The sequence below is a fragment of the Choloepus didactylus genome, chromosome 1 (genome assembly GCF_015220235.1).
Source record: "Choloepus didactylus isolate mChoDid1 chromosome 1, mChoDid1.pri, whole genome shotgun sequence".
Lineage (NCBI taxonomy): Eukaryota > Metazoa > Chordata > Mammalia > Pilosa > Megalonychidae > Choloepus > Choloepus didactylus.
Window position 1 is genome coordinate 77,993,807 of NC_051307.1, and position 16,205 is coordinate 78,010,011.

The window sequence follows — 16,205 nt, forward strand, 5'->3', positions numbered from 1 at the left end:
GCGAAATCTGTAAGTTTTTGCGGCCAGGGGACCCGCGCCCCTCCCTGCCAGGCTCAGTCCCGTGGGAGGAAGGGCTGTCAGCTCCGGGAAGGAGAAGGGAGAACTGCAGTGGCAGCCCTTATCGGAAACTCATTCTACTGATCCAAACTCCAACCACAGACAGACTGAGACCAGACACCAGAGAATCTGAGAGCAGCCAGCCCAGCAGAGAGGAGACAGGCATAGGAAAAAAACAACACGAAAAACTCCAACATAAAAGCGGAGGACTTTTGGAGTTCTGGTGAACATAGAAAGGGGAAGGGCAGAATTCAGGCACTGAGGCGCATATGCAAATCCCGAAGAAAAGCTGATCTCTCTGCCCTGTGGACCTTTCCTTAATGGCCCTGGTTGCTTTGTCTCTTAGCATTTCAATAACCCATTAGATCTCTGAGGAGGGCCGTTTTTTTTTTAATCCTTTTTTCTTTTTGTAAAACAATTACTCTAAGAAGCCCAATACAGAAAGCTTCAAAGACTTTCAATTTGGGCACATCAAGTCAAGAGCAGAACTAAGAGAGCTCTGAGACAAAAGGCAATAATCCAGGGGCTGAGAAAATTCACTAAACACCACAACTTCCCAAGAAAAGGGGGGTGTCCGCTCACAGCCATCATCCTGGTGGACAGGAAACACTCCTGCCCATCGCCAGCCCCATAGCCCAGAGCTGCCCCAGACAAACCCAGTGTGACGGAAGTGCTTCAAATAACAGGCACACACCACAAAACTGGGCGTGGACATTAGCCTTCCCTGCAACCTCAGCTGATTGTCCCAGAGTTGGGAAGGTGGAGCAGTGTGAATTAACAAAGCCCCATTCAGCCATCATTTCAGCAGACTGGGAGACTCCCTACACAGCCCAGCAGCCCAGAACTGCCCTGGGGGGACGGCACTCACCTGTGACATAGCACAGTCATCCCTCAAAGGAGTACCCGGGGTGCACAGCCTGGAAGAGGGGCCCACTTGCAAGTCTCAGGAGCCATACGCCAATACCAAGGACGTGTGGGTCAGTGGCAGAGACAAACTGTGGCAGGACTGAACTGAAGGATTAGACTATTGCAGCAGCTTTAAAACTCTAGGATCACCAGGGAGATTTGATTGTTAGAGCCACCCCCCCTCCCTGACTGCCCAGAAACACGCCCCATATACAGGGCAGGCAACACGAACTACACACACGAGCTTGGTACACCAATTGGACCCCACAAGACTCACTCCCCCACTCACCAAAAAGGCTAAGCAGGGGAGAACTGGCTTGTGGAAGAACAGGTGGCTCGTGGACGCCACCTGCTGGTTAGTTAGAGAAAGTGTACTCCACGAAGCTGTAGATCTGATAAATTAGAGATAAGGACTTCAATTGGTCTACAAATCCTAAAAGAACCCTATCAAGTTCAGCAAATGCCATGAGGCCAAAAACAACAGAAAATTATAAAGCATATGAAAAAACCAGACGATATGTATAACCCAAGCCCAAGCACCCAAATCAAAAGATCAGAAGAGACACAGCACCTAGAGCAGCTACTCAAAGAACTAAAGATGAACAATGAGCCCATAGTACAGAATACAAAGGATATCAAGAAGACCCTAGAAGAGCATAAAGAAGACATTGCAAGACTAAATAAAAAAATGGATGATCTTATGGAAATTAAAGAAACTGTTGACCAAATTAAAAAGATTCTGGACACTCATAGTACAAGACTAGAAGAAGGTGAACAACGAATCAGTGACCTGGAAGACGACAGAATGGAAAATGAAAGCATAAAAGAAAGAATGGGGAAAAAAATTGAAACAATCGAAATGGACCTCAGGGATATGATAGATAATATGAAACGTCCGAATATAAGACTCATTGGTGTCCCAGAAGGGGAAGAAAAGGGTAAAGGTCTAAGAAGAGTATTCAAAGAAATTGTTGGGGAAAACTTCCCAAATCTTCTAAACAACATAAATACACAAATCATAAATGCTCAGCGGACTCCAAATAGAATAAATCCAAATAAACCCACTCCGAGACATATACTGATCACACTGTCAAACACAGAAGAGAAGGAGCAAGTTCTGAAAGCAGCAAGAGAAAAGCAATTCACCACATACAAAGGAAACAGCATAAGACTAAGTAGTGACTACTCAGCAGCCACCATGGAGGTGAGAAAGCAGTGGCACGATATATTTAAAATTCTGAGTGAGAAAAATTTCCAGCCAAGAATACTTTATCCAGCAAAGCTCTCCTTCAAATTTGAGGGAGAGCTTAAATTTTTCACAAACAAATGCTGAGAGAATCTGCTAACAAGAGACCTGCCCTACTGGAGATACTAAAGGGAGCTCTACAGACAGAGAAACAAAGAAAGGGCAGAGAGACTTGGAGAAAGGTTCAGTACTAAAGACATTCAGTATGGGTACAATAAAGGATATTAATAGAGAGAGGGGAAAAATATGACAAACATAAACCAAAGGATAAGATGGCTGATTCAAGAAATGCCTTCACGGTTATAACGTTGAATGTAAATGGATTAAACTCCCCAATTAAAAGATATAGATTCGCAGAATGGATCAAAAAAAATGAACCATCAATATGTTGCATACAAGAGACTCATCTTAGACACAGGGACACAAAGAAACTGAAAGTGAAAGGATGGAAAAAAATATTTCATGCAAGCTACAGCCAGAAGAAAGCAGGTGTAGCAATATTAATCTCAGATACAATAGACTTTAAATGCAGGGATGTTGTGAGAGACAAAGAAGGCCACTACATACTAATAAAAGGGGCAATTCAACAAGAAGAAATAACAATCATAAATGTCTATGCACCCAATCAAGGTGCCACAAAATACATGAGAGGAACACTGGCAAAACTAAAGGAAGCAATTGATGTTTCCACAATAATTGTGGGAGACTTCAACACATCACTCTCTCCTATAGATAGATCAACCAGACAGAAGACCAGTAAGGAAATTGAAAACCTAAACAATCTGATAAATGAATTAGATTTAACAGACATATACAAAACATTACATCCCAAGTCACCAGGATACACATACTTTTCTAGTGCTCATGGAACTTTCTCCAGAATAGATCATATGCTGGGACATAAAACAAGCCTCAATAAATTTAAAAAGATTGAAATTATTCAAAGCACATTCTCTGACCACAATGGAATACAATTAGAAGTCAATAACCATCAGAGACTTAGAAAATTCACAAATACCTGGAGGTTAAACAACACACTCCTAAACAATCAGTGGGTTAAAGAAGCACATAGCAAGAGAAATTGCTAAATATATAGAGACGAATGAAAATGAGAACACAACGTACCAAAACCTATGGGATGCAGCAAAAGCAGTGCTAAGGGGGAAATTTATAGCACTAAACGCATATATTAAAAAGGAAGAAAGAGCCAAAATCAAAGAACTAATGGATCAACTGAAGAAGCTAGAAAATGAACAGCAAACCAATCCTAAACCAAGTACAAGAAAAGAAATAACAAGGATTAAAGCAGAAATAAATGACATAGAGAACAAAAAAACAATAGAGAGGATAACTATCACCAAAAGTTGGTTCTTTGAGAAGATCAACAAGATTGACAAGCCCCTAGCTAGACTGACAAAATCAAAAAGAGAGAAGACCCACATAAACAAAATAATGAATGAAAAAGGTGACATAACTGCAGATCCTGAAGAAATTAAAAAAATTATAAGAGGATATTATGAACAACTGTATGGCAACAAAGTGGATAATGCAGAAGAAATGGACAATTTCCTGGAAACATATGAACAACCTAGACTGACCAGAGAAGAAATAGAAGACCTCAACCAACCCATCACAAGCAAAGAGATCCAATCAGTCATCAAAAATCTTCCCACAAATAAATGCCCAGGGCCAGATGGCTTCACAGGGGAATTCTACCAAACTTTCCAGAAAGAACTGACACCAATCTTACTCAAACTCTTTCAAAACATTGAAGAAAATGGAACACTATCTAACTCATTTTATGAAGCGAACATCAATCTAATACCAAAACCAGGCAAAGATGCTACAAAAAAGGAAAACTACCGGCCAATCTCCCTAATGAATATAGATGCAAAAATCCTCAACAAAATACTTGCAAATCGAATCCAAAGACACATTAAAAAAATCATACACCATGACCAAGTGGGGTTCATTCCAGGCATGCAAGGATGGTTCAACATAAGAAAATCAATAAATGTATTACAACACATTAACAAGTCAAAACGGAAAAATCAATTGATCATCTCAATAGATGCTGAAAAAGCATTTGACAAAATCCAACATCCCTTTTTGATAAAAACACTTCAAAAGGCACGAATTGAAGGAAACTTCCTCAACATGATAAAGAGCATATATGAAAAACCCACAGCCAGCATAGTACTCAATGGTGAGAGACTGAAAGCCTTCCCTCTAAGATCAGGAACAAGACAAGGATGCCCGCTGTCACCACTGTTATTCAAAATTGTGCTGGAAGTGCTAGCAGGGCACTCCGGCAAGACAAAGAAATAAAAGGCATCCAAATTGGAAAAGATGAAGTAAAACTGTCATTGTTTGCAGATGATATGATCTTATATCTAGAAAACCCTGAGAAATCGACGATACAGCTACTAGAGCTCATAAACAAATTTAGCAAAGTAGCGGGATACAAGATTAATGCACATAAGTCAGTAATGTTTCTATGTGCTAGAGATGAACAAACTGAAGAGACACTCAAGAAAAAGATACCATTTTCAATAGCAACTAAAAAAATCATGTACCTAGGAATAAACTTAACCAAAGATGTAAAAGACCTATACAAAGAAATAGAAGGGGAACTTAAGAGATGGAAAAATATTCCATGTTCATGGATAGGAAGACTAAATGTCATTAAGATGTCAATTCTACCCAAACTCATCTACAGATTCAATGCAATCCCAATCAAAATTCCAACAACCTACTTTGCAGACTTGGAAAAGCTAGTTATCAAATTTATTTGGAAAGGGAAGATGCCTTGAATTGCTAAAGACACTCTAAAAAAGAAAAACAAAGTGGGAGGACTTACACTCCCTGACTTTGAAGCTTATTATAAAGCCACAGTTGCCAAAACAGCATGGTACTGGCACAAAGATAGACATATAGATCAATGGAATCGAATTGAGAATTCAGAGATAGACCCTCAGATCTATGGCCGACTGATCTTTGATAAGGCCCCCAAAGTCACTGAACTGAGTCATAATGGTCTTTTCAACAAATGGGGCTGGGAGAGTTGGATATCCATATCCAAAAGAATGAAAGAGGACCCCTACCTCACCCCCTACACAAAAATTAACTCAAAATGGACCAAAGATCTCAATATAGAAGAAAGTACCATAAAACTCCTAGAAGATAATGTAGGAAAACATCTTCAAGACCTTGTATTAGGCGGCCACTTCCTAGACTTTACACCCAAAGCACAAGCAACAAAAGAGAAAATAGATAAATGGGAACTCCTCAAGCTTAGAAGTTTCTGCACCTCAAAGGAATTTCTCAAAAAGGTAAAGAGGCAGCCAACTCAATGGGAAAAAATTTTTGGAAACCATGTATCTGACAAAAGACTGATATCTTGCATATATAAAGAAATCCTACAACTCAATGACAATAGTACAGACAGCCCAATTATAAAATGGGTAAAAGATATGAAAAGACAGTTCTCTGAAGAGGAAATACAAATGGCCAGGAAACACATGGAAAAATGTTCAGCTTCACTAGCTATTAGAGAGATGCAAATTAAGACCACAATGAGATACCATCTAACACCGGTTAGAATGGCTGCCATTAAACAAACAAGAAACTACAAATGCTGGAGGGGATGTGGAGAAATTGGAACTCTTATTCATTGTTGGTGGGACTGTATAATGGTTCAGCCACTCTGGAAGTCAGTCTGGCAGTTCCTTAGAAAACTAGATATAGAGTTACCATTCGATCCAGAGATTGCACTTCTCAGTATATACCCGAAAGATCGGAAAGCAATGACACGAACAGATATCTGCACGCCAATGTTCATAGCAGCATTATTCACAATTGCCAAGAGATGGAAACAACCCAAATGTCCTTCAACAGATGAGTGGATAAATAAAATGTGGTATATACACACGATGGAATACTACGCGGCAGTAAGAAGGAACGATCTGGTGAAACATATGACAACATGGATGAACCTTGAAGACATAATGCTGAGCGAAATAAGCCAGGCACAAAAAGAGAAATATTATATGCTACCACAAATGTGAACTTTGAAAAATGTAAAACAAATGGCTTATAATGTAGAATGTAGGGGAACTAGCAGTAGAGAGCAATTAAGGAAGGGGGAACAATAATCCAAGAAGAACAGATATGCTATTTAACGTTCTGGGGATGCCCAGGAATGACTATGGTCTGTTAATTTCTGATGGATATAGTAGGAACAAGTTCACAGAAATGTTGCTATATTATGTAACTTTCTTGGGGTAAAGTAGGAACATGTTGGAAGTTAAGCAGTTATCTTAGGTTAGTTGTCTTTTTCTTACTCCCTTGTTATGGTCTCTTTGAAATTTTCTTTTATTGTATGTTTGTTTTCTTTTTAACTTTTTTTTCATACAGTTGATTTAAAAAAGAAGGGAAAGTTAAAAAAAAAATAAAAGAAAAACAAGGAAAAAAATAGATGTAGTGCCCCCTTGAGGAGCCTGTGGAGAATGCAGGGGTATTCGCCTACCCCACCTCCATGGTTGCTAACATGACCACAGACATAGGGGACTGGTGGTTTGATGGGTTGAGCCTTTTACGACAGGTTTTACCCTTGGGAAGACGGTTGCTGCAAAGGAGAGGCTAGGCCTCCCTATGGTTGTGCCTAAGAGCCTCCTCCCGAATGCCTCTTTGTTGCTCAGATGTGGCCCTCTCTCTCTGGCTAAGCCAACTTGAAAGGTGAAATCACTGCCCTCCCCCCTACGTGGGATCAGACACCCAGGGGAGTGAATCTCCCTGGCAACGTGGAATACGACTCCCGGGGAGGAATGTAGACCTGGCATCGTGGGACGGAGAACATCTTCTTGACCAAAAGGGGGATGTGAAAGGAAATGAAATAAGCTTCAGTGGCAGAGAGATTCCAAAAGGAGCCGAGAGGTCACTCTGGTGGGCACTCTTACGCACACTTTAGACAACCCTTTTTAGGTTCTAAAGAATTGGGGTAGCTGGTGGTGGATACCTGAAACTATCAAACTACAACCCAGAACCCATGAATCTCGAAGACAGTTGTATAAAAATGTAGCTTATGAGGGGTGACAATGGGATTGGGAAAGCCATAAGGACCACACTCCACTTTGTCTAGTTTATGGATGGATGAGTAGAAAAATAGGGGAAGGAAACAAACAGACAAAGGTACCCAGTGTTCTTTTTTACTTCAATTGCTCTTTTTCACTCTAATTATTATTCTTGTTATTTTTGTGTGTGTGCTAATGAAGGTGTCAGGGATTGATTTAGGTGATGAATGTACAACTATGTAATGGTACTGTAAACAATCGAAAGTACGATTTATTTTGTATGACTGCATGGTATGTGAATATATCTCAATAAAATGAAGATAAAAAAATAAAAAAAATAAAATAATAAAAAAAAATAAAAGAATTACTATCTTAAGGTTTTAGCAGAAGGATGACATTTAGCAGAACGATGAAAGGAGAAAGAAAATATAAAACTATGTGAGCAACCCTTGCTCTGCTCCTGAAATAATTAGTTTAAGAATTAGCTTAAGAATTTGTATACCTGCAGGTTTATCCAACATTAGAGATGATGACTAATATTTATCCCAGTGCAAACAACGCTGTCAAGATTATGCTCCAGCTAAAGTAGAAGACTCCAATAAAAGGATAAGTTTTGTACTGATTACATTTAAACTAAACAAAATCCTTTCTAGGCTGATACCTGGTAAAACTTAGAACCCAATGGAGTTGAATTCTTAATCCACATGAATTACAAATATTCCCAAATCAATATAAAGCAAATCTAAATGACCAATACCTTCCATATCTGCAGCTTCTCCTTCCTCCTCTTCTTCTTCTTCTTCCTTCTCACAAAATAATGAGCAATCTTGGGGTTTTATACTGTCCTTTGAAATGAATTGTATTTAAAGTCATTAAACATGTTCATTAGTTCAAATAGTGAGCACCCATGTGCCAGGACGTGCTAACAATTGTGAAAATAAGAATGATAATTCTTGTCCTCAAGAAACTTTTACTTCAGTGGAGATAACAGATTCATAAAACAATCATTAAAAGCAGTATGCTAAGTATGACTGAAAGATATAAGTCTCATAGGAGCACTGAGCCATCTAAGATCATTTAAACTCGTTGCCACTTGCACTCCTAATAAAACAAAAAGTATTTTTAGTTACCCAATTCATTAGTATTAGAAATTCAGTTCAAAGTTATTTTAACTTATACACTTACGATAATTTTGAGGAAAAGGGTATATCAATAAATCACAATACATTTTTAAATGAAAATAAATGTATTATTATGAATTACAAACCAAAACCTATTGTAATTTGTTAACAATAACCTGGCTGAATTAAACAAAAGATACCAGCTCTTACATTTATTATAGTACATAAGATTTCAGTTCAATTCTTAACTATTTTGTTCTACAATGAAAAAATAATGCTAATCAATGACAGGTCTATCAATACATGGTCATCCTTATTAAAAAATTAATATTCTGAAATTTTTAAGTCAGTATGATAAGTCAATAAATTGGATATTGAGTTTCACCTAGTTTATAATTTTATTTACAGATAATTCTTTTTACTACTAGAAACTTAAATCCTATGCCTCATATTATACTCAAAATGTGAAACTATGAAGATTATCAGTGTCTGTGTAATTATTAGATGAGCCATTGTCTGACAAACTGATCATTAACAAAAATTTTAATCATATTGGTGATATTCATATTTCTTGATACAGTAGAAATCAACAACAAGCATTAATACTTGGGTATGGATGGCAAGTATTTTAAGCACTAAATTACAACAAATAATATAATTCTACATTAAATAGGAAATGACATGAAAGATATATTTTAGTTGTAAACTAGTTCTAAGTCATCATCCTTCTACAAGACATAAGAATGTTAAGTGGGATGCCAAGCACCATATTAATCATTATTGCATTTACTAAAAATTCTTGAAACAATTACTACAAATGTACCAAAAAATGCCATCCACACTATTCTGCCATTTATCATTACAAAGTCTGAAGCATATGAACTATTAAGTGACCTTACCAGCATGACATAAATACATGAAACAGGTTAAATGAGAGTGTGATGGTTAGGTTTATGTGTCAACTAGGCCAAGTGATGGTGTCCAGGTGTCTGGTCAAGCAAGCACGGTTCCAACTACTACTACAAGGACACTGGTGGCTAGTTAATAAACCAAAAGGCTGGTTAATTACATCATCAGTCAACTGACTACAGCTGTGACTGGTTAGAACAAGGAAGGATATGTCTTCTGCAATGAGAGAATTCAATCAGCTGGATTTAATCCAATCAATTGAGGACTTTTAAGGAAGAGGGAGAGATGACCTTTACTTCTTCCACTAGCCAGCGAAGCATCTCCTAAGGAGTTCATCGAACACCTTCATAGGAGTTGCCAGTTCGCTGCCTACCCTATGGAATCTCGACTTGTGCATCCCCACAGTGTGTGAGACACTTTTATAAAATTTTATATTTACAGATATCTCTTGTTGATTGTTTCCCTTAAGAATCCTAACTAAACAGATTGGTACAGGGAGTGGTTCTTGAGAAACAGAATCTTAAAACATGCAGTTACAATTGGTTTTCTACTCTGATTAGATTCAGAGGCACTAATGATTCCATTTCCAATATTAAAAATGGCACTGACAGTCCATGGCGTGAGTTCGCAATGGAGATATGCAAAATACCACCATTTGACTCAACTAATCATACTCATGTATGAAGCAAGGCTCTGGGTGACAGTGCTTTCGACAACATAAGAGAGTTTTGCAGAATTAAGAGATATGATGGCTGGTTGCTCTTAGATATGCTGGATAAAGTTATAAGAGAAAGGGACCAGCCACAGGCTTCAAATTTGAAACTTAAGTGCCATATGACAGATGTAAAAGTTTCTATGTGTGCCTTGAAAGAAAATCTTATTTCCTGTGGCCGCAGACTTGAGATTTCTGAAAACCAGACCCAGAGTCTCTGAATAGCAGATTTACAACATAAACTGAAATCTCAACCTTGCACAGTGCCTGCTGTTAAAGTAAAGGCATTGATTAGAAAAGAACGGGATTCTGAAACTTGGGAAGGGGACATACAGATTGATGATAATGGCAGTGAGGACACTGGAACCCTGGATTCTGCTGAGTCTTTGTTAGATATACCTGCAATGATCTGCCTGGAGTAAACAGCACCCCCTTCAGCCTGCACTGAGGAGACAGCTACCCAACCTCCAGCCTGCTTTGAAGAAACAGCTTTTTGACCTACAGTCTGCCTAAGGAGCCTGCCATCCAACCTCCACCTAAAGAGTTTAACCCTTCAGTACCTGCTAAATGTATAATCACCTCCCTTGAGGAAGCAGCCCTCACTCCTGTCTGGAGGGATTAATTCTGTTTCACAAGATGAAACTGAAACGAAATGTCCTGAGGTAAATGGCTTCAGGGATATTTCTAATTCTTTTCATGACTGACTCCAATCACCAGTCTTTTCTTCAAGACCTGTAACAAGACTAAAGTCCAACACGCTCCGAAGGGTGAGGTACAAAGTGTGACCCGTGAGGAAGTACGCTATACTCCAAAAGAACTGTATGAATTTTCCAATATATATAGACAAAAATTGGGGGACTATGTGTAGGAATGGATATTAAGGGTATGGGATAAGGGTGGCAGGAATATAAGTTGGATCAGGCTGAGTTTATTCATATGGGCCCACTAAGCAGAGATTGTGCATTCAATGTTGTACCTCGAGGGGCTAGAAAGGGCATTAACAGTTTGTTTGGGTGGTTGGTTGAAACATGGATCAAAAGGTGGCCAACATTACCTTAGGTCAAAATGCCAGAACTGCCCTGGTATAATATAGAAGAAGGATTCAAAGACTTAGAGAGATTGGAATGTTAGAGTGGATTTTATCATGGAAGACCTGCTCACACACCCCTGGAATGTCCAGAGGACACACCTTTTACAAATACTGTGAGGAATAAATTTGTGAAACTAGTTGAATCATTCCTGAAGCGCTCTGTAGTCACCCTTCTCTGTAGGCCAGATACTACTGTGGGAACTGCCATCACTGAGCTGGAATCCTTAAACACAATGGGGATAATCGGATCCTGAGACAGCAGAAGGAACATGGCAGCAGTTAACCATCAAAGACAAGATGTCTGTGACTATCATAATGGAAAACAGGCTCAAAGCAGCAGTCAAAATAATCTGACTTGCAGAGACTTATGGCATTGACTAATAGATCATGGAGTACCTAGAAGTGAAATAGTTGGGCAGTCTACTCAATTCTTGTTTGATCAGTATAAGGAGAAGAATTCTAGGTCAAGAGAACAAAAGTCTACCTTTAATTACAAAAATGGAAAGTCACAGCCTCTTAATCAATTCCCAGACTTGAGACAGCTTACAGACCCAAAGCCCCTTGAACAAGGGTAAGGCCAGGTACCCTCGGGGCAGGATCTTGTTAAACTGCCAAAAATTTAAACTGTTAATCTTCCTCCCAGCACACCACAGGGGACCTATGGCCTTTTACCAGGGTTAACTGTGCATTGGGGAAAAGGAAACGATCAGGTATTTCACAGATTATTAGACACTGGTCCAGAACTGACATTAATTCCAGAAGACCCAAAACATCACTCTGGTCCACCAATCAGAGTTAGAGCTTATGGAGGTCAGGTGATCGATGGAGATTTAGCTCAGGTCCGTCTCATAGTGGGTCCAGTGGGTCCCCGGACCCATTCTATGGTTATTTCCCCAGTTCCGGAATGCATAATAGGAATAGACATACTCAGCAACCGGCAGAATCCTCACATTGGTTCCCTGACTCATGGAGTGAGGGCTATTATGGGAGGAAAGGCCAAGTGGAAGCCGCTAGAACTGCCGCTGCCTAGCAAAATAGTATACCAGAAGCAATACTGGATTCCTGGAGGGATTGCAGAGATTAATATCACTCTTAAGGATTTGAAGGATGCAGGAGTGGTGATTCCCACTACATCCCAAATCAACTCTATTTGGCCTGTGCAGAAAACAGCTGGGTCTTGGAGGAGGACAGCAGAATATCGTAAGCTTAACCAGGTGGTGACTCCAATTGTAGCTGCTATTCCAGACGTGGTATCATTGCTTGAGCAAATCAACACATCCCATGGTACTTTGTATGCAGCTATTGATCTGGCAAATGCTTTTTTCTCAATAGCTCTTAGTAAAGACCACCAGAAACAGTTTGCATTCAGCTAGCAAGGCCAGCAGCATACATTCACTGTGCTACCTCAGGGGTATATCAACTCTCAAGCCCTATATCATAATATTGTCCACAGGGATCTTGATCGTTTCTCCCTTCCACGAGACATCACACTGGTCCACTATATTGATAATATCATGTTGTTTGGACCTAGTGAGCAAGAAGTAGCAACTACTCAAGATTTGTTGTTAAGGTATTTGCCTAGCAGAGGATGGGAGATAAATCCAACAAAAATACAGGGGCCTTCTACTTCAGTAAAATTTCTAGGTGTCCAGTTGTGTGGGGTTTGTCGAGATATCCCTTCTAAGGTGAAGGATGAGCTGTTGCATCTGGCCCCACCTATGACGGAAAAAGAGGCACAACACCAAATTGACCTCTTTGGATCTTGGAGACAACACATTCCTCATTTGGGTGTGCTACTCAGGCCCATTTAACGAGTGACCAGAAAGACTTCTAGTTTTGAGTGGGGATGGGAAAAAGTGACAGGTCCAGGCTGCTGTGGAAGCTGCCCTGCCACTTGGACCATATGATCCAGCTGATCCAATGTGCTGGAAGTGTCACTGGCAAATAGAGATGCTGTTTGGCGACTTTCGCAGGCTCGTATAGGAGAGTCACAATGCAGGCCCTTAGGATTTTGGAGTAAAGCCTTACCATCCTCTGCAGATAACTACTCTTGATTTGAGAACAGCTTTTGGTCTGCTATGGGGCCCTAGTAGAGACAGAACACTTAACCATGGGCCACCAAGTTATCATGAGACCTGAGTTACCTATCATGAGCTGGGTGTTGTCTGACCCACAAAGCTATAAAGTTGGGCATGCACAGTAGCACGTCATCATAAAATGGAAATGGTATATAAGAGATAGGGCTCAAGCGGGTACTGAAGGCACAAGAAAGTTACATTAGGAAGTGGCCCAAATACCCATGGTCCCCACTCCTTCCACTTAACCTTCTCTTTCCCAGCCCATAGCTATGGCCTCTTGGGGAGTTCCTTACAATCAGTTGACTGACAGAGAGAAAACCCGGGCCTGGTTTACAGATGGTTCTGCATGATATGCAGGCACCAACCAAAAGTGGACAGCTGCAGCACTGCAGCCCCTTTTGGGGATGTCCCTGAAGGAAAGTGGTGGGGGAAATCCTCCCATTAGGTGGAACTTCGAGCAGTGCACCTGGTTGATCACTTTGCTTGGAAGGAGAACTGGCCAGAGGTGTGTTTGTATACTGATTCATGGGCTGTTGCTAATGGTTTGGCTGGATGGTCAGGGACTTGGAAGGAACATGACTGGAAAATTGGTGACAAAGAAGGCTTGGGAAGAAGTATATGGATAGACCTTTCCGAGTGGGCAAAAAACATGAAGATATTTGTGTACCATGTGAATGCTTACCAGAGGGTGACTTCAGCAGAGGAAAACTTTAATAATCAAGTGATAAGATGACCTGTTTGGTGGATACTAGTCAGCCTCTTTCCCCAGCTACTCCTGTCACTGTCCAATGGGCTCATGAACAAATGGTCATGGTGGTAGGGATGGAGGATATGCATGGGCTCAGCAACATGAACTTCCACTCACCAAGGCTGACCTGGCCACAGCCACTGCTGAGTGCACAATCTGCAAGCAGCAGAGTCCCACACTCAGTCCCTGATATGGCAGCATTTCCCGAGGTGATCAGCCTCTTACCTGGTGGCAGGCTGATTACATTGGACCACTTCCATCATGGAAGGGGCAGCAATTTGTTCTCAATGGAATAGACACATACACCAGATATGGCTTTTGCCTTCCCTGCATGCAATACTTCTGCCAAAACTACCATCTGTGGACTTACGGAATACCTTATACACCATCACGGTATTCCACGAAGCATTGCTTCTGACCAAGGAACCCACTTCAAAGTAAATGAAGTGAGGGAATGGGAATATGCTCATTATCTGGTCTTACCACGTTCCCCATCATCCAGAGGCAGCTGGGTTGACAGAACGGTGGAACGGCCTGTTGAAGACTCAATTACGGCGCCAACTAGGTGGCAAGACCTTGCAAGGCTGAGGCAGTATTCTCCAGGTGGCTGTGTATGCTCCGAATCAGCATCCACTCTATGGGGCTGTTTCCCCAGGATTCATGGGTCCAGGAATCAAAGGGTGGAAATAGAAGTGGTACCACTCGCTATCACCCCTAGTGATCCACTAGGAAAATTTCTGCTTTCTGTCCCTGCAACCTTAAGCTCTGCTGGTCTACAAGTCTTAGTTCCAAAAGGAGTGCTTCCACCAGGAGATACAACAATAATTCCATTGAACTGGAAGTTAAGACTGCCACGTGGCCATTTTGGGCTTCTCATGTCTCTGAATCAACAGTCAAGGAAAGGCATTACTGTACTGGCTGGGGTGACTGATCCTGACTATGTAAGGGAAATACCACTGCAACTACACAGTGGAGGTAAAAAACGAGTTTTCCTGGAATACAGGAGGTCCCCTAGGGCATCTTTTAGTACTACCATGCCCTGTGATTAAAGCGAATGGAAAACTGCAACAACCCAATCCAGACAGGACTACCAATGGCCAAGAAACTTCAGGAATGAAGGTTTGGGTCACCCCTCCAGGCAAAGAACCACGGCCAGCTTAAGTGCTTGCTGAGGGTAAAGGGAACATGGAATGGGTAGTAGAAGAAGGTAGTGATAAATATGAACTTCGACCATGTGACCAGTTACAGAAACAAGGACTATGATGGCATGAATATTTCTTTTTTGTTTTGTTATGGGTATATATGTATTTGTCCATAAAGAAAACATCTTTGTTTTCTTCTCTATCTTATCTCCTTTTCATGTGACATAAGCTGTATTGTTGATTTCGTGGTATTTAAGTTAAAGGAAATCAAGTTTAAGAGTTAATGTCACCCAAGGACTTGTGTCCTATTCGTTTCCAGTTGTATGTAGGACAGCTGAGTATTGTTAGGCAAAATATATGTCTGTTATTGTGCTCTATGTAGAGATAAAGTATGGTTTAAGGTGATGTGTATAACTGCCAAGTTGACAAGGGGTAGATTGATGGTTAGGTTCATGTGTCAACTAAGCTGAGTGATGGTGTCCAGGTGTCTGGTCATGCAAGCACTGTCCTAACCGTTACTGCAAGTATATTTATGGCTGGTTAATAAACTGAACAGCTGGTTTATTAAATCAGTCAAATGACTGTAGCTGTAACTGATTACATCAATGAAGGGCATGTCTTCTGCAGTGAGAATTCAATCAGCTGGATTTAATCCAATCAGTTGAAAACTTTTAAGGAATTGGGAGAGAGGACCTTCACTTCTTTGGCTAGCCAGCGAAGCGTTTCCTGAGGAGTTCATTGAACACCTTCATTGGAGTTGCCAGTTCACTGCCTGAGGAGTTCATCAAACACCTTCATCATAATTGCCAGTTTGTGGCCTGTCCTACAGAATTTGGACTCGTGTATCCCCACAGTTGCATGAGACACTTCTATAAAATCTTATATTTACAGATATCTCTTGTTGATTCTGTTTCCCTAGAGAACCCTAACTACTACAGGAAGGCTTATAGAAATCAGCAATAAAATGGAAATAATGCCAGGGTAAACAAGAAGAGCTTCAGAAGCAGCAAAGCCATTTGTGTGATTTCTCCTTAGTCATTCAGCCTCTCCAAAAAGCAGAATTTGAAAAGGATGAATTCTCAGGTCAATGAACTTAATCCTCAGTAAGCATAAAATTCTATAGT

General features: G+C 40.5%; 1 protein-coding gene across 1 annotated transcript in view; it reads right to left on the reverse strand.

Moving 5' to 3' along the window:
- Positions 1-16,205, reverse strand: part of ATG3 (autophagy related 3) — a 40,081-nt gene that overhangs the window by 8,839 nt on the left and 15,037 nt on the right. The window contains 1 exon segment of the mRNA XM_037835468.1: positions 8,039-8,126. Within this exon segment, the coding sequence (XP_037691396.1) occupies positions 8,039-8,126 (88 nt within the window).